We start from the raw sequence: 20,103 nt of genomic DNA, 5'->3' as shown, positions 1-20,103 counted from the left end.
GGCCGTACACAGCTGTACGACCACAGCTGTAACGGCCAGCGCTGCAAAACTGTAAGTGTAGACAAGCCCTGAGTATTAAGATACTAAGCTCATCCCACTTTTATTTACATTCAGAAAAGGGTAGAATCTGTGAGGTTTACCATGTTATCAGCAATTAAAATGTTTGAATAAGCATTGGGTGTGGGATGGGCTTTTGGGATGACAAATATTTCCCTGTAAGAGTGAACTTTTTCTTTGCTGTATAGTGGATTTAGCATGGCTGTATGTATACTAAATGAGACATGGTATGTTTAGAGAGACATCCCTTGTTTGTATATTAATAAATTTTTACACGTAGAAAATTGTAAACTGAGATTCACTAAAACTAAGTGCAATGAATACAGTGAAATACTGTGAAACAAATCGCGATTTCATAATCAAAACTGAGTGTGAAAGCTATCCATTTAATTATGACTTACTGTGCCACTTACAAATTTAAAAATGATCATGGAAAAACCTATACCACTGTCAATTTAAATGTTATGGTTTGGATTACGGATTACAAATTGAGTGATCTCCAAACATGCATTGCAAGCCCTGCTGCAAAAAGCTGTACAATTCGTTAAGGCCTGACTTCAGAAAAGCACTAAAGCATGTGCTTAAATGTTTTCTTGAGCAGAGAAACCTGAATAGGAATCTAAAATCCCTGATGTAGAATGGACATTCAGGTAGTTCAGGGTTTTTCGTGAACTTCGTGGAGTATGGGTATATTCTAGTCACAGAAAATAATTCTGTATTTCAAACATTTATGGTGTATATTTTCAAATTTATGCAATTTTGTACTGCATGTACAGCTGTTACTAAGCACCATCATCAGTGTTTAAGCATCTGTAATAACAACGTGCATTTTATAAGAGCCCAAGTAGAATAACTTAGATTTATTATTTTTTAGTATGTGTTGTCAGGAAGTTGTTTTATTACCTTTGTCAGTATTTCAAAATCTGTTTACAAAATTATAAATCATACATTCTTAGGCCTCAATGCACAAGTGAACCCGTGTGGCTGAGCAAGATCGCAACCTTAGTTAAATAAAGACAAAACAAAGTACTGTCAGTAGTATTTGTAATAATTGACAGATGTATTTTTAAAAATCCTATGTCTAAGTTATCCTTTATTGATATCAAGTTATAATTTGTGTAGAGTCATGGATTATAATGAACTTTTATATACGTGAATTTATTTTGTGTTTCTAGGACAAAATACTTGAAGAACTTGACAAAGAAGATAGTACCCATGATTCCTTATCTGCAGAATCAGACTCTGAAGAAGATGGAATTCATATAGATGCAGAAAAAGCTCTTGCTGAGAAAGAAAAGGTTATTGCAGCATTAAATGACCCTTAAAAATAAAAAAGTGACCCAGACATTTGAACATTGGCTGCTGCTTCAAGTCATTGTCCACTTTGATTCCACTTCCGGTGAGCATGTGCCCAATAACAGATTCTTTTAGACAGCAGTGTCAGTTGGGACCATACCCATGCTCTACATACACTTGAACTGCACCATCCTCTCCACACTCATACTCCCTGGCCCCCGGAAAGGACATAAAGGGCGCGATGGGCCCAGTTATCCCTCACTTCTTTCTTTCTTCTCCTGACGAGAGAACGCTTTCAGTGTCCACGTACTCTGTGCACTGACCTGTTAGTTGTCAGGATAATTAGAATTGTTTGTTAGTGTAGTTAGTTAATAGTTGCATTGTTACATCATTTGGCTAAAAAAAATTAGATTGGGTTTGGAGTTTACTTGGTACTTAGTTGATATGGCTAAAACTAAATTCCTGGGATTTAAAATTTGTCCTTCTTGAGAGGCTGCCATGTTTAATGGTGGACAGTTTTGGTGTTTCTTCTGCCTTGGTGAGGGACAGAATCCTGATAAGTGTTCAGTCTGTTCCTTTTCCAAGAGGATGCACAAAGCCACCAAGGCCCATCATAAGCTCTGCTTTTAGAGCACTAAGGAGGGCCTCTTCAGAGCCCAAGGCTAAAGAGTCCTACTTCCTCAGTCTATTTGAATGAGCACCCTGCTGAGCTGTGGATCTACACCAAGCTCCTAGGCACTTTCTTAATCCAAGACTACTGATTCTGGTAGGACAGACAAGAATTCGTCTACCCAGTCATTATCTGAAAGTGGTTGGAAGCAGTGCCACTTCAGGGTCAAGCTCAAACATGGTCACCCATCATGGTGCCCAATAAAGACAGACAAAAGACCTGCCGTGGCTCAAGAGCTGATGCCCCTTAGCCAAAAGGCAGTTGGTAACCCAAACTGGGTCCCTCTGATGCCTTGGTACAGTTAGTCACCAGGAACTCATGGCACCATCTGAAACCACAGTCTTCACTTCCCTCAGTACTGCCATTGGAACAGCCACACTTGAGCCTCGGTGCCCATGATTCAGACTTCACCTCCACAGTGCAGGTGGTTCCAGCACTGACTTTTTAGGTACCCATTCGTCTTATGGTCACCAGGCTACTGAAGTCACCCCAGCTATCTGCATCATTTAGCAGCCTGCCTTGCTGCTGACTTCTGATGTGGCCACAGTAGTGATGAGCTCACCTGTTAAATCCAGTCACTTACTTGTGGGCAGACCTTAGGACACCTGACAAGATAGCTCCCCCATAAAAGGAAGCATATTCATTTTCTTCCTGCCCTTCAGAGCATAGCAGGACGATATCACCACATACACCTCATACTGCCTTGTATAAACCTTACTCGCCAGATAGATTCTGGAGTATGCCATTATAGGCACAGACATCAGGAAACTTGAGGAGAAAATTTGTGGCTTCAACCCCAGGGCCTCCATCCCTGTGTCATTCAAGGACACCTTGTGCTGTCCTTACCCTCACTCTTCCTCTGCTCAGTAGTTATATCTTTCTCTCCTACAAGACCACAGATTTACTCAGCAAGGTCAGTTAGTACAGTCTCACAGTCTGCAACAACTAGACCATGACAATGAAGAATAGCAGCTGAAGATGGAAGAACACTTATTCCTAACAGCAGTTCCTTCTCTTCACCAGATGAGGCAGTCACTTCTATTCCTAGCTAGACAGATGATTTCAGGACCTTCTGAGAGCTTTTAAGTCACACAGCAGATATGTTAGAAATTCCAATAGAGGTAGTACAGGAGAAGCCAAACAAATTACTAGCTATCCTGCACTATTTCATGCCTTCAGGTAGCCTTACCATGCCCGTTAATGAAATCTTGTTAGAATAGCTAAGATCTTGTGGCAGACCCCAGCACCAATGGCACCGACTTCCAAAAAAGCCGACAAGCTATATCAGATTTCTTCTGAGGGATCGTTGAGCCCATTTGGCCTTTGATGTCCTTGGGTGGGTGGGAACATCACAAAGGTATCTAAGACATATATGTGGTCCCAATGGATGCGGCTGAAAGGATCTGACCTCACATGCATGGGACATATACACACCAGAAGCAGAATCTGGGTGGACAACACATCTCAAAGAACCCACAATTACTGTTGGTTAAGTAACCATTCTTCTCTCTCCCCTCCAATTTCAGCTAGGATGTATGATGTCTTCGTTTTTCCAAAGGCCCATGGTTCATTATATTCTTCTGAGTGAGAAGATTCCCTCTTGATCTTCACACACAGCATATAAGTCAACTTTCTGCTTGTTAAAGGGGCTAGGTTGTTGAGACTGAACCTCCCTATCTTAAATATAGCATAGCCCTGGACATACTGTTCTGTCTTGCCAGTATTCCTCATCCTGGACCCAAAGTAGCTAAATCTAGGAGTGAGAGGAGTTCAGTCTTTGTCCATAGGGTTTCATCCTTTGTCTTTCTGTTGACTTTGAAGAAGGGTGCCAGTTCTGATGGGAGGTGTTTTTTCATTTGACTATCTGTTCATAAGGATTTGAGGTGCAGAACTCTTTGTCACGATCAACCTTGGCTGGACTTGAAAGTCTGCATATCCTGTTGTCAGCCTCCTGACCTTTCCATTTCTTTTATGAAGTATACATTTTTGATTCACTCAGTTCTGATCTTCCAGTTTACCTGTATGAGTCTGTTGCCTTGTACAGCAGCTGATCACTGGACTCATTCTGTAGCTTGCAGAATTGGTAATCTTGTGAGGCAGCAGCAGGCTGTTAAAGAGTAAAGAAGTATGATGCGTATGTCATCCTCCTTCCTAGAGATTGTGTTCCCACAACTGTCCTAGATCTAGCCATCTGAAAAAACAAGGGTTTCTCTTACTTCTGAATTTCTCTTGTCCTGTATTATCTTAGTCTCTCTCATTTATGAGTTAACCTTATGATCACTGTTTTTATTTGTGGGACACTTTGTTCTTCCGTTATAGATTGGGACAGTTCATCTTCACTGATGGGCTGGACAAATATTACTCAGAAGATTTTACATCGGCTTCTTTTCCATACTACTATTTTTCTTCTTGCAAATTTTGTTTAAGTTGCTATGTAAATTTATTATTGGAGTATTATTGGCAGAAAACAGATTAATATAGAAAATATACACAACTCTTAGGGTACGTCTCAATTCAAAGTGGTTCAATTGTGTCTTTAAATGTTGCTTTAAAATCTAACCCAGACTGACTTTTCTGAATCCAGATAGAAAGCTGCTTCCATAACTGTGGAAACAATTCCAAAAAAAGGTTATTTTTTCCCATCCTTTCTCCAAATAGCTCCAAATTATACTTGGGCAAGCCTATATTCTGGCCTCAGAATAACTTGTAACATAAAAGGGAAAATACAAAGGGTACTACGGCGTGATATCATAAACCTTCGAAAACTAAAATACTGTGATATTTGGTTCGGTTTTCATTAGTAACCTATGAAGAGATGTTAATAATTATGAAAATGCAAGCAGGATTGATCTGTATTAAGTTGAGTCTTTTAATAAGCTGTATGACAAAGTAAACCATTTTTGTTATAGAGATAATAAAAAATTGACTGTAGGAAGGTAAGAAACATTTTAGAAATGTTTTGTAAGTAACAGACTAATGATAGCAACGTTTAGAGACTTTAAACTGGAACGTTTAACCCAACGTTTAAAATGCTTATTCTCTTTGCACCACAAAATTAAGAGACTGAAATGAGTACTAAATGTTTATTTAGCAAAAGACTGTACTGTGACAAATTGACAACAAGCTTCCCTTTTTTTATTTTTTTTTTTTTAAACAGGGCAATATGTACTTTCAACAAGGAAAGTATGATGAAGCAATAAAATGTTACACAAAGGGGATGAATGCTGATCCATACAATCCAGTCCTCCCCACAAACAGAGCATCTGCTTTCTTCAGAATGAAAAAGTAAGACTTGTTATCAAATTTTTGCTTTGAATTGTAGTCATAAATATATTGTTCATCATGCTGAGATCCACAGGTCTGTTTGTGCATTTTCAGTCTGTTTGCAGCTTTGGAGGTAGAATTTGATTTGCATGGATGGAAAGTGTGTCTCTTTGTGAAGTTATCAGTTTCAGTCTGCCTCCACAGCTTCAGACTGGAAGTCTCAACCTCCCTGTTGTAGAATATTTGAGTAAAGACACTTTTTTGCCCTCTAATATAGCCCCAAATTTTCACAGTGCTTCCAAGACTTCCCATTTTTGGCAGAGGGAGATTGCTTTTCTCTCTGTTGCTGAGGCTCTGTGGTGTCTAGAGACCCTGCACACCTATTATATTGGAGTGCATCGTAACAAAGAAAAGAAAAAAATATTTGTCTCTTAGGGATCATCTACACAAATGCTAGATTGCAGCAAGCCAGGGTGTAACTAGCCTGTTCATTAGAAGTTTCCTAGTGCGCATTAATCTACCCTGTTTGGGAGTAGATTAAAGCGCACGTGGGAATTTCTAGTATGTGGCAGCATACACACAAAGTTCCCTAGCGCACTTCAGTCTGTTCTCATTTCAAGGCGGGCTAGGTTAAAGCTCACTAGGCAACTTTTAGTGTGTAGCTGCAGTGTCCGCTCTGGCACTTAGTTCACAGCAGTTTAGTCTGGGGTTGATTTACACCCCAGCTTGTTGTGATCTAAGTGTTCATGTAGACAAGCCCTTACTGCTCCCTTTATCAAGTACATCAACTGAGATCTAAACCTCATTTCTGGGCATGATCTGGGCCCTTTATTGTGAATTTAGTCTGGGCAGTGGGTGTTGCTGTAGCCTCCTCCAGATGTCAAGAAAAGTCCCGGGTGGCCCTGGGGTGGAGATAGCTAGCTGTTTGGGTTTTTTGCCTTTTTACCCCCCAAAGAGGATTACCATCAGAATAGTGCTGAAAATACTTTGAGGAAGAGTGCACCTGAAATTGTTGGCATTGTAAAGCTGAATACCGCCTCTATGCACCATCTTTATCTAGAGGGTTAATGTCACTGAATCCCTCCAAAATGGACTCTCCAATGTTCTATCATACTTTGGATACATCTTGTTAGCTTAATCTGGAGCCATACTTATGTTTTTCTTTAATCTAAATGTATTCAAAATAATTAATCTGCAGTATTGTTATAGGTTTTCTGTTGCTGAATCTGACTGCAATTTAGCACTTGCACTAAATAAAAATTATACAAAGGCTTATTCCAGGAGAGGAGCTGCTCGCTTTGCTTTGCAAAATCTTGAGGGGGCCAAAGAAGGTTAGTTTAAAAAAAAAAAAAAAAATAAAATCCTTATACATGCAAGCTATTTTATACACTTATTACTCTAAACCTTTTTGTAGATTTTTTTTGTTATTGTTTGGTTGATTTTATCGCTCTTGATAAAGGACTCTTAATTTCCATTTTCAAGAAGAAATCAAACGGGATGCCAGATCGAGTTTATCTGTTAAGTTGAAAAGGGATAGTAAGTCTAAATAAGAAGAATAGCTACAAGTAGTATATGAAATAATTGGCATTTAAATGGCTTAGAATAGTAAACTCTCTGTGACATCTTAAGCCAGCTAGCACCCCCCCCCCTTTTTTTTTTTTGCAGTACCACAAAATGACTTGACAGAAGCTGTTAGTTCATATTTTGGTAATAGTTAAATATGCTAGTTTCTAATTTCACCTGTAACATAGTTATATAAAAATATGGAATTTTTATGTCCTTCTGTCTACTGTTTAGATTATGAAAAGGTATTAGAACTGGATCCAGATAACTTTGAAGCAAAAAATGAACTCCAGAAAATCAATCTGGTAAGAAAGATGAATCGTTGCTAACAGTCTAATAAACAACTTTTTTATATTTAACTCGATTCATGATGCCAAAAAACCCTTTGTTAATTTTATATTTATGCTTTTAGTACATGGTATATTTTCCCCCAGGAGTTTGAGAACATTTTTAGTTTACTACTTGCAAATTAATAAGCATTGACCAGTGAAAGGTTAGCTCGTTGACCTACAGTGGACTAACCCATATAAATCTTGGTGAAAAAAACAGTGGATACCAGTGTTCCAACCATGTCATGTTTCTAACCTGTTTTGATTTCTCAAATGATTTTCATCCTCCCATCTGTTCATTTGTTTGTTTTTTTTATGTTTGTGATAAGTCTAGCACAAGTCACATAGTAGCACTGAATATAAGTGGAAGAACTTTACATGTTCTGTTAGCTACAGAGTAATTCTGGCTGATGGTATGTTTGAGTGCACTCTGCTTATGCCTCAGACTAATTTTTGTAGATGATACAAATTGGGATGCGTGGTGAGTGGGTGTGAGCATGGCAGGAGATCAAAAATTGATGTAGATTAAAATCTAGGGTGGGTCCACCACGCAAGCAGTGTACTGAGGGAGAATATTGATTATAATGAACTGTGGTAAATAGAAGTTACTCAGAGTCCAGAAATAATATACCTGTTATTTTGGAAGCATTTGGAAAAGTTACTTTTAAATCCAATCTTCGCCTTTTAAACGTTGTAATGACCTCTCTAAAATGATTTGCCAACTGGAGCTGATGTTGTACAGACAGTGCTGGGAATAAGCTACAAGAATGTTCAGAAACTGGAACATCAGAATCAGAATTTTACTGCCCTCTGCTAAATATTTTAACAAAAATCAAAGTTGTGCTTCACAGAGATGCTGTGATGGAAGCATGTGGTAGGTAGACACTTCAACACAATGAAGAGTTCTAGTCCCTTTAAATGTTTTTTTATTTCTAACAGTGAGAAATTGTATGCATCCAAGTTATAACAAAGTAGCTTCCTTAGAACATAAGAATGGCCGTACTGGGTCAGACCAAAGGTCCATCCAGCCCAGTATCCTGTTTACTGACAGTGGCCAATGCCAGCTGCCCCAGAGGGAATGAACCTAACAGGTAGTAATCAAGTGATCTCTCTCCTGCCGTCCATTACCACCGTCTTACAAACAGAGGCTAGGGACACCATTCCTTACCCATCCTGGCTAATAGCCATTAATGGACTTAACCTCCATGAATTTATCCAGTTCCCTTTTAAACCCTGTTGTAGTCTTTCTTGAGGAGGTTGTGAAGGCTAGGGAGTTCCACAAGTTGACTGCGTGCTGTGTGAAGAAGAACCCACCCCCCTCCTTTTTTTTTTTTTTTTTAAACCTGCTGCCCATTAATTTCATTTGGTGGCTCCTAGTTCTTATATTATGGGGACAAGTAAATAACTTTTCCTTAGTCACTTTCTCCACATCACTCATGATTTTATATACCTCTAACATATCCCCCCTTAGTCTCCTCATTTCCAAGCTGAAAAGTCCTAGCCTCTTTAATCTCTTCTCATATGGGACCCATTCCGAACCCCTAATCATTTTAGTTGCCCTTCTCTGAACCTTTTCTAATGCCAGTATCTTTTTTGAAATAAATAAATAAATAGAAATAAATAAAATGCTTTCCAAGAGTTTTGATTAAACTACAAATAGTGATATATTCCAGTTGAAGAAAATTCTGCGTGTGTAGTAGGGTGACTAGATCAGAGGAAGAAAATATCGGGACACATGGGGAGGGGAAGGGGGGTTGTGGGTTGTCAGTCATAAAAAAAAAAAAAAAAAAAGGGCAAAAAACAAACCAAAAAAACATCGGTCGGGATGCAGGGCAAACACCTAAATATCGGGACGTCTGGTCACCCTAGTGTGTAGACTTGTTTATATGGTGCCTTAGTCCACACCAGGAGGGGTGTAAATTCTAATGCGTGCCAGCATGTTTCACACTAAATGGCCTGTGTGGATCCTGCTGGCACACACTAAAAGTTACCTACTCAACTTAGTGAGTGACACGTTAGTGCACATTAGAATTTACACTCCTGCCTGGTGTGGACAAATCCACCATATAGACAAGGGGTGTGTGGAGGTGGGGAGGGAGGGACAGGGGGAGGAAATGAGTTGAATAATATTGCTGATGCTATCTATCCCAGGCTCTCACATCAAAAGAAAATTCACAACAAAATGAAATTGAAGAAGCTGGAAAGAAGCTTGAATTAACAGAAGAAGAAAAGAAACAAATAGAAGAGCAGCAGCTCAAGCAGAAGGCAATTGCAGAGAAAGATTTGGTAAATCACATAACCTTTTTCCGCCATGAGGGGAAATTGAACAAAATATTTACTCAAGATAAGTAATAGTATACTATAATTTTACTGTGCAGGTATGAACAAAAGTACATAGTATCTTTTTTTAAATCTGTGTGTGTCATTCCTTTGTTCATCTGTGCAAAGTGTGTATTTTTTAAGGGTGTGAGGTGGGATTTTATCTGGTTAGCGCCCATTGTTTGTTATAGTTGAGTGGTTTTTGTATTAATGTAGCACCAGGAGGCTCCAAATGGGATAGATGCCATTAAGCATTATGTGAGGCAATATACTAATACATAGTAAAAGGGTATTCCTGCTTCAAAAACCTTACAATCTAAGAACCTGATTCTGCAATGTATTACATGTAGGTTGACCCCAGTGTGCCCAAGTGGAGTCCCTATTGCAAATTCGGGGCCTAAGATGAAGTGAGGCAAAGTGGTTGCAACAAACAGGGAATGAGAGAGGTTGTGGGTAACCCTGACAGGAACGTATGGTGCCAAGTTAGTTGATTGTGATTGACAGTTGAAATAAACAAGAAATAAAATAGATACAAATAGTTAGTAGAGGCCACCTACCTACCTACCTATTTATAAGTTTGCATTTTCTTACTGACAGTACACACTAACTGGGTCTTGATATGGGATTTGGAGGACAGAGTAGTAGTTTTCTGGACTAGTTTTGGGAAGATCCTCCACGCATAAAGGGATGATTTGGAAGAAGCTATTGGAGGAGTTAATAATTAGGTTATTAAGGATGGGATCATTGAAGGGGCAATGGGTGATGTAATAATATATAAGAGCAGATAAATAAAAAGGGATGGAAATCCTAAGGGGCATTAAATGTGAGGACAAGAAGCTTTAATCTGATGATGCGTGAAGAAGGAGTTAGTGGAGACAGGGCTGGATTAGGGCATATGCATTGTGGACATGACTGCAGGGACGTGGCTTCTGGAGTCCTATGAAAATGTCTGAATTATAGCCTTGACCTAAAAACCCCCCCTGCTTCTAGCCCTCAAGGTTATTAAGAAAGCCTTGTGAATGTAAACAGAGTGTTGCTGATTCAGTGATGTCTGCCTGAGTTTGCCTGCAGTCTGAAATGATAGCTCCAAGAGCTGTGAATTTACCCATTTATCTTACAAGGTTGTTAATACTGAAACCTGCTGCGTTGAGGGGCCTCACCTTCACCACTTCATCAGGGGACTCTGTGAATTGCTGAGGGCTTTGTAGGCATGGTCCCATCATGTGCTAGACTGGTGTTGTAAGGGGCTGACTCCTAATTCATTCAGGACAGAGCCCATCCTGCCTGAACACAGGGATGAGGGCCTACAAAGGTAGTAGTGGCAGGGGCTTCCTGTGTAGAAGGCCCCTCCCACCACAAGCAGGAGTTTTGAGTGGCATGAGGGCATAACTACAGCATGAGGGTGGAAAGGAACAGCGGCAGAGTTGAAGATGGCACCAACTTTCTGGGCCTACATAACTCTCAGGATAGTGGTCATGTCAACAGTAACAGAGTGGAGAGGATTTCGAGGGAAGATAAGTTTCATTTTGCTCAGGTTGAGCTTAAGTTGATAGGAGGCCTCCATGAAGAGATGTCAAAGAGATGGACTGAGTGGCAAGAGTGGATGGAGACAGAAGTGTAATGTGTAACACTTGTTACTCATTGACATAAATAGCATAGGTGAAATCATATGAGCGCTTAAAATAATCCAGAGGCAGAGAATGCAGAGGAAGAAGAGAAATTGTCAAAGAGTGGGTCTTTGTAGCAGGAGGAATTAGGTGTTTCCACCAAAGGACATGCTAAAGGAAGGCAAAGAATAACACTTCATGAATCAGGATCTGATGAGCTGTTAAAAAAAGCAGCCAAGTGGTCAAGGAGGATGAAGATGGAGTAGAGGTCCTGCAACCACTATTATGAGTTCTTTAGAAACTGAGAATTGTATGGAGGAAGATTGGAAAGAGAACAAGGATGGAGGTGAAAGAGAGGCACTTAAAGCAATGAGTTTAGAAGCTGAGGGCTAATGGTAAATGGAAAGAGAGGTTGGCGTCAAGAGTGAGTTTTTTAGGAGGAGGGAGACCATAGCAGACTTATGCTTGTGAAGGGAAGAAACCTGAGGAAAGAGAAACATTGAGGAGAATGGTAGACAAGGAAGTAAGAGTTGGGATCAGGCGACAATAGATGGAATCACTTGTGCAGATGGAAGAGTTGGAGAAACAGCATGTGAGAACCTTTGAAGTTTCGATCTTGAGATTGAGGAACTGGAGTAAGATGTCGGAGAGCTGGGTTCAGTCTCTGGCTCTACAACAGAGTGCCTTTGGACAAGTCACTTAATTTTACTGTAACTGTACAGTTTCCTATCTGTAAAATGGAGTTAATACTTCCCTAATTTATAGGGGAGTTGTGAGGATGAATCAATAAATACAAGGGAAACACGTGGATATTCAGGCGACTTGGGGAGTGATTAAGGGTGAGGTGAAACATTAAAGTACATAGATTTAGGAGCTAGCTGTAGATTTGGCCCCGGAATAGAACTTGGCTTTTTTGTTTGCAGAGTTGTAAAGTACTAAAGATGTCAGTAGTCTCACTCGGCCTCCTTGCTGCCATTTTCAGGGTCTCCAAGAAGGAAAATGGAGAATGTCTTCTTTGGAGCCATTTAGAAAAAACCTCCACAATGACTCCCTTATCCACTGTACTATCCTCTCCTTCCCAGCAAGAAGGCAGAGTTGGAGAAAAATAGGCAGTAGTTGCCTGTCTTCTGTCTCTTGCAGCAAATGCTGCCTTTCATGTGTTGCTGGAGTTATAAGCAGAAACGAGGCTCTTAACTTTCTTTTCTTCTAGGTTTTTGTCCTAGGTTTATTGCGGGATGGGAGGGTAGAAGGAGGATTGTCCCCGAATAAAATAATTAGGAGCCTTTTTTTATGGTCTTTTTTCATCATTTTTCAAAGCAACAGTGGTGCCAGGTATATTTTTTTCAGACTAGCCATAATAACTAGAGATAACAGACGTCTCTAGTCAGGGGGAGAAATTGTGCATTGACAAAGCATTTTGTGATCTGAAGAAGATGAGTTAGAGGGCCTACATAGAGAGAGAGGATCTCTTGGCTTTTCTTACAGCTAACTCATAAACTATTTTCAAGGATTCTGTATGGTGAAATCTGTCTATTTTTGTTTTTCCTCTGTGCCTATAAGTTTCCTTCCTTCTCACTTATTCTGTAACAGGTGGTACTATAAGTTACAGTTGGGTTATATGGAGCCATATAATCTTGAAGTAACTCTGTAAACTTTTCTATAGCTGATGTCCTATAACTATATGGGAGGAAAAATGCATCAGAGATGTAGATTTCTACCGTAATGCAATAGAATATTTTGCCACATGCATTATTTGTGATTCTAGATTTTATTTCTTCCTGAAGTATTATTTTCTAGTCTTCTTCCGAAGAGCAGGGATCTGACAAATAAACTGCACACTGCCACCCCTTTCTGAGCAGTGATTGAGTCCTTTTTCTTTATAGGGCTGAATCAGTGGAATCTCCCATCAGACATGGTTTAAAAAAAAAAAAAAAAAAAAGTTTATACTCTTTAAAAAAAGAACTTTCTATATGAAATGTAGAACTGTAAAACACCTTTTTTAAAATTCTGCAACTTATAATATCACTAGGTCACTTATTTTTCATCAGTATTTTTGTTGTCGCATTTCCTAAATGAAGCTGCATCAATTTACTTTTCATATTTATAGTGATTACATTTAATCATCAGTTGACATTTGATCTTTTATCACATTCTTTATTTATATATATATATAAAGAATATATATGAAATACACTATTGTTTTTGTGTGTGTGTGTGTGTATAGATATCTCTCTCTATATAATGTGTGTGTATTCTATTAAATATAACCTCACCCCATGGCGCTGGTCTGTTGAGATATTAATGTTGTGAAGAATATTTGAGTAGTGGTAAGGTTGAAAATTTAATCCATGTTTGACAGTTTTTCCAGTGTGTTGTTTCTATATATGAAAACTAAGCAGGCATCTGGCTACAAAATGTCTTCCATTTAATGTAGTAAAGTACTTCTTATTTCTAGCAAATTTTAAAGTGCATCACTTATTAATGTAACTCATCTTATTAATATTTTTTAAATGCTCACCAGTATATCTAATGTTTATCAGACCTTCCTTAATATTATACAATTTTTCCATCCAAATATATCAGGGAAATGGATATTTCAAAGAGGGAAAATATGAAGCAGCAATTGAATGTTATACACGTGGTATAGCAGCAGATGGCACCAATGCACTTCTGCCAGCTAACAGAGCTATGGCCTATCTAAAGATTCAAAAGTAAGTGGTGTTGAGTATATGCTTCTCTATTCTTTGTAAATTGGGAACAAAAAATGATACATCAGATTCATTTAAATTCAAACCGTTACTGCCATTCACTCTACACTTTTCTTAGAATTCAGTATAAAGTATATTCAAACAAATGTTCAGTTGTTCTTTTCAGTGTCTTATTTAATATATGCATATATCATCTTGTGATTAATTTTTAATGAAAACATTTTGAAAGAGAGAAAAATAGGGTTAGGTTGAAACCACAATGAACCTTGAATCATTTTCTCACAATTTGACCAGTCCAATTTTTCTTACTTTTAAAGTTTTGTGCAACTATACTCTCCTCTTCAAAGGAACTGGATCAATGCTGTTTATGTATTACAAAAAGATAGAAAGTTGCTAGATGTCTCATATAAGATGGAAGAAAGCTAATTTTGCTAAAGAAATTGATTCAAATTTCAAACTTCTGAAGGAATGTTTATAAGCAGTCTTTAAAAACAAATATTTTTTAACTATACAGACTCTTTACTGTAATGGACCTAGAAAGGTGGTGATGGTGGTGTTTTCTGCTGTTTGAATAAACCAAAAAATCCCAATAACAATAGACATGCATACTTGTCTCTGGAATTGAATTTTACAGTCAAATGAGGCAAATGTTTCTACCATTTGTAAAGGCTCTTTCCATGTATGTGCTGTTCTGTGTGGCTATCCGAAAATTCAGGTACAGAACCAAAATATTAAAGTATATAATGTAAAAAAAATTAAGTCTGTTAGATTACTCTTTGGAAAAATATTGCTGTCTAAAAACTCTATCGTTTGTTGTGTTTAAAAAAAAAAGTCTAGAAATAAACTAATATTGTAGACAGGTTCTGACAAAAGCTGAGAATTTAGATCTGTGATGTCACTGGATGTAACAAAAACTATGGCTAAAATTTTCAAACCTAGGTGCCTAAAGTTAAATCCTTAGATTGATATTTAATCTCTTAATAAAACAGGCCTGACTACAAAAGTGTTCTGAGCTCTTGAGCCTGCCATTGACTTAATGGGAGCTGGGGATGCTCCACACTTCTGAAAACTAGCCAACTTCTATTGGTGTCTAAATATGGATTTAAGGACTTAATTTTAGGCATCCAGATATTAAGCCTTTGGTCCAAATGTTTATACCTTGGAGAAACCCTTTTTTTTTAATATTGACAACTGTGTTTTCATTACATGATTAGTATAATCTTCTAAAATTTATTTTCTGCTGAGATATGAAGAGGCAGAAGCAGACTGCACACGAGCTCTACAACTAGATGTTTCCTATTCTAAAGCTTTTGCCAGAAGAGGGTCTGCCAGAGCAGCACTAGGAAAGCTAAAAGAAGCTATGCAAGGTGAGGCTTTGAATGGAAGTAAATGTTTTGTGATGGGTTAGGTACCATATATAGATTTTAGTCCTGATCCTTTAAACACTCAAACAATTAAACCAATTTATTGACATTTCCAGTATATTGGGGCAAGAGTTCTAGGAAGACTGCTTTTTTGGTACCATGAATTTCAGATCTCTAATTTTGTTTTTCATTGGTAGGCCAAATTGAAGATTTATTTCACCTACCATCCCTTATTCATTTGAACAAATAAAATTATATCTCTAAAGATTGCAATGGAATATATTATTTAAAGAGTGTTGTAGAAGGGTTCTAGGTTTGGATTCCAGCAAGAAATTAGGGCTCAACAGCATGGGACCTGAATAGTGGGAGAGATGAAGACTGATACCATAGTGGTCATTAAACCAACTTAATTTTCAAGCTTCAGCATGTGTTTTTAGTATTATCTCTAGTCAAAAACTACATTAAGATTTGAGAATAGTAATTTAGGGGAAAACACATCACAGGAATAGGTAACCTTAACTCTCTATACTGATACCATGCAATAACCACATAATTATAATTAAAGCATTTAGTGTTTATAGTTCCATTTTAAGTAAAAATATTAATTTTTTTAAAGACACACACTTGTTTTTTTCCCTTAGCCCTGCTGCCTTGTGGTATCGCTACAGAACAGTGTTATGGCTGTTTGGGTGCACTTATTATGCATTTGTAGTTTCTGTTTAAGTGTAACATGCCAATCAATCTTAAATATGGAATTGTGACTGGTACTTTCATAATAAGTCTTATTTTAACATAAAATGTCTTTTTCCCACCTAGTTATAAAAAATTTCTTATTACATATTATTAGCTACTAGGAAATAATCTAGCTTTATATTTTTTCTAATATAAATGGAGTTAATTTTTACATTTATTTAATTTAGGGCTGTTGATTAATCACAGTTAACTCGCGATTAACTCAAAAAAGTTAATTGTGATTAATCGCACTGTTAAATAATAGAATACCCTCTGAAATTTATTAAATATTTTTGGATGTTTTATATCTTTTCAAATATACTCATTTCTGTTACAACATAGAATACAAAGTGTACAGTGCTTACTTTATATTATATTTATTACAAATATTTGCACTGTAAAAATGATAAAATAGTATTTTTCAATTCACCTCACACAAGTACTGTAGTGCAATATCTTTACCATGAAATGGTAACTTAAAAATATAGATATTTTTTGTTACATAATTGCACTCAAAAACAAAACAATATAAAACTTTAGAACCTGCAAGTCCACTCAGTCCTCCTCCTGGTTCAGCCAATTGCTCAGACAAAGAAGTTTGGTTTGCTGCCCACTTTTTGCTTACAGTGTCACCTGAAAGTGAAAACAGGCATTCACATGGCACTTTTGTAGCTGGCATTGCAAGGTTTTTACGTGTCAGATATGTTAAACATTTGTATGCTTGTTCATGCTTCATCTACCATTCGAGAGGACATGCTTTCATGCTGATGATGGTCATTAAAAAGATGTTTTCATTAAATTTGTGACTGAACTCCTTGGGGGAGAATTGTATGTCTCCTGTTTTACTTGCATTCTGCCATATATTTCATGTTATAGCAGTCTCGGATGATGACCCACCACATATTGTTTTAAGAACATTTTAACAGTAGATATGACAAAATGCAAAGAAGGTACCAATGTGAGATTTCTAAAAATAGCTACAGCACTCGACCCAAGGTTTAAGAATCTGAAGTGCCTTCTGCAATCTGAGAGGGATGAGGTGTGAAGCATGCTTTTAGAAGTCTTAAAAGAGCAACAGTCCGATGCAGAAACTACAGAACCTGAACCACCAAAAAAGAAAATGAACCTGCTGATGGCATCTTACTCAGATGATGAATATGAACATGCATTGGTCCGCTCTGCTTTGGTTCATTATCAAGTTGAACCCATCATCAGCATGGACACACGTCCTCTGGAATGGTGATTGAAGCATAAAGGGATATACGAATCTTTAGCGCATCTGGCATGCAAATATCTTGCAACGTCGGCTACAACAGTGCCATGCGAACGCCTGTTCTCACTTTCAGATGACATTGTAAGCAAGAAGTGGATAGCATCATCTCCTGCAAATTGGAACTAAACTTGTTTGTCTGAGCGGTTGGCTGAAGTAGGACTCAATGGACTTGTAGGATCTAAAGTTTTTACACTGTTTTGGTTTTTTTAATGCAGTTATTTTTTGTACATAATTCTATACATAATTTTGTACATAATTTGTAAGTTCAACTTGTGTGATAGAGATTGCACTACAGTACTTTGTATTAGGTGAATTGAAAAATACTATTCTGTTTTTTACAGTCCAAATATTTTATTTCAAAGATAAATAAATATAAAGTGAGTACTGTACACTTTGTATTCTATGTTTGTAATTGAAATCAATATATTTGAAAATGTAGAAAACATTCAAAAATACTTAAATGGTAGTCTATTATTGTTTAACACTGCGATTAATTTTTTTAATCGCCTGACAGCCCTAATTTACTTGTAAACTAATTATTTTGGAGGCAGTTACCTTTGGGGAAAAACAAATAGTTTAATAATAAAGGAAAAAGAAAAAGACCAGAAATACTTCAATTGAAACTTATACATTTTTTTCTCTTTTTTTTTTTTATTCACTTAGATTTTGAAACAGTTTTGAAGTTGGAACCTGGCAATAAACAAGCAATAAATGAACTAACCAAAATACAGAATGTATGTATGTTTGTGACTATATATTGCAGTTTATTACAGAATATTTATGTGCTTAGATTATATGTATAAATGTAATGAATTTCATAACTAACCTTCATTTTAATTATCTGAACAATTATGTTTAAGGAATTAGTTGAGAAAGGGCTGTGGACTTACCGGGAATGTCCTGAACCATCTGCAGAAGAAACAGAAATACGAAGCCTGGTGCAGCCCATTGATAAACCCGTACATCTTCGATCCACTGTAAGTTGGGGAGAAGGGTGGAAACATCTTAAAAATATAGAGAGACATGGAGAAATAGTGGAGTTGAACGTTTAACTCCTTTCCTACCTGTTGTGTTGTAAATATAAACTGATATTTGACATGCACGATTTAGTGTAAAAATGCGTTATTTAAATATATATTAAGATAATGTAGTTTGCAGATACAGATTTCTGCATACATTAGACTTGCACTATTCATACATTTTAATTCTTTTCTGTTTCTTATAAGGTAAATTCCCTGGGACACAGAGTATTTATTGTGTGTTGTACAGTGCAAAGCACAACTAACGTTTAACAAATACATTTTCTCTTAATTTAATAAATAACTTCCAAACAGTTTTGTTTCTTGATTCCATTAATTGTAATATAAACTAAAATTGGTAACAGACTAAAGTTAGGTAGAAAATAATGTCCTTTACTTTAAATTTTAAAGTTAAGCATTGGATTAATTACATCCAATTAAGAGATATTGTATAATACAAATGTAATAGAATATACCTTCTATAATGTTAAATTATACTTGGTTATATCAGCTGTAGCATTACTGACATGCTAATTTTCAGCTTAAAAGCTGCACTAACTGGAGATACTAAATATAGATTAATTTGTCCTTCATGGTTCTATTAAGGTTAGACATTTACTGACACTTACAAATTTACTGTCCTACCCTGTTCTCTTTTCACTGATCTTGCAGTACAAAGAGAACAGAAACCACCTATTTCTCCCCAGTGGAGACCCTACACCTTTCCTGATATGGGGCAGGATGGATTGTGTCTATAATGGATTGCACTCTGCCTATCCCAAGATGGAGGACTGTTCTTTGGAGATTGTTGCTAGCTAGCATAGCAGTTAAGTTAAAATAATGTGAGCTGCTCTAAGGTGGGGTTGGGCCGGAGCTGAGGACTGGAAAGTCATAACTGATTCCCTGATGGCCTCTTCACTATGCTAAGCAGATCTCAGTCGTGACAGAGAATCTGACCCAGAATCTTTTGCATTCTTCTGTTCTTCCCTTTAACAGATTAATTGGCTGTTTGAACTTCTGAGGAACATTACTAATAATTGTATATAGCCTTATAAATATGCATAACACACTCTGCTCCCAAAAGATTATATTCAGTGGATGGCGTTCACTCTTCATTTGGGTGGCTGGTAAAAGACCCTGAGGTCTTGTGGAGGGCCTGTAATACGGTCTGCAATTGCTGAAGATCAGGCAGGGATCAAAGTAATTACTAGCAAAACTGGAACAAATAAAACAAATTATTTCAGTAACAATGGGTAGGCAAACTATGGAATTCGGTGCCTCAGGGTGTCATTTAGTCAAATAGTATGGCTGGATTTTAAATGTTGTGACCACAGACCCATTTGTAGTTATTTATGCAAAATAAAGCTAGCCAAATCTCATTGCTACATCTTCTTTTGAAGTCAGGATACAAAATTTGATTGACTAATGGATTGACTCAAATATCATAGATCCTAAATTGAAAGATTAAAAGGCCTCTCTGAGGAAGTACGTTTTTTTTTTTTTTAGTTTTTAGTTGTCTGGGAAAACAGAATATAGAAATGGAATGACTTTGAGGTGAGGATGCCCCATGATACAGACAAATAAAGTAAAATGGTAGCACGGAAAAGGCCAAATGAGAGAGAATATTTTTCATTTTATGATGAATTTTGAAGTCACAGATTATAATATGTAAACACTGTATAGTTTTATTGTAAAGTATCTGCACTGGACACTAGCGTACACTAATATAGATTCATAGACTCTAGGACTGGAAGGGACCTCGAGAGGTCATGGAGTCCAGTCCACTGCCCTCATGGTAGGACCAAATACTGTCTAGACCATCCCTGATAGACATTTATCTAACCTACTCTTAAATATCTCCAGAGATGGAGATTCCACAACCTCCCTAGGCAATTTATTCCA

At 37.3% G+C, this 20,103-nt stretch overlaps 1 protein-coding gene across 5 annotated transcripts in view; it reads left to right on the top strand.

Moving 5' to 3' along the window:
• The window catches only part of RPAP3 (RNA polymerase II associated protein 3), a 53,319-nt gene that overhangs the window by 16,403 nt on the left and 16,813 nt on the right, over positions 1-20,103 (top strand). For 4 of the 5 annotated variants that reach the window (XM_032802440.2, XM_032802441.2, XM_032802439.2 and 1 more), the window contains exons 4-12: positions 1,233-1,355; positions 5,181-5,308; positions 6,497-6,618; positions 7,085-7,155; positions 9,331-9,465; positions 13,689-13,816; positions 15,059-15,180; positions 17,846-17,916; positions 18,043-18,159. In XM_032802440.2, coding sequence (XP_032658331.1) covers positions 1,233-1,355; positions 5,181-5,308; positions 6,497-6,618; positions 7,085-7,155; positions 9,331-9,465; positions 13,689-13,816; positions 15,059-15,180; positions 17,846-17,916; positions 18,043-18,159 — 1,017 coding nt within the window. Of the gene's footprint in view, positions 1-1,232; positions 1,457-5,180; positions 5,309-6,496; positions 6,619-7,084; positions 7,156-9,330; positions 9,466-13,688; positions 13,817-15,058; positions 15,181-17,845; positions 17,917-18,042; positions 18,160-20,103 lie in introns of those variants that run through there. The other variant, XM_032802444.2, reaches the window with a different exon arrangement.

Source organism: Chelonoidis abingdonii, chromosome 1 (genome assembly GCF_003597395.2).
Source record: "Chelonoidis abingdonii isolate Lonesome George chromosome 1, CheloAbing_2.0, whole genome shotgun sequence".
In the NCBI taxonomy this organism is placed as follows: domain Eukaryota; kingdom Metazoa; phylum Chordata; order Testudines; family Testudinidae; genus Chelonoidis; species Chelonoidis abingdonii.
The sequence above is the reverse complement of the archived record's forward strand: the minus strand, read 5'-3'. Positions and strand labels throughout refer to the sequence as shown.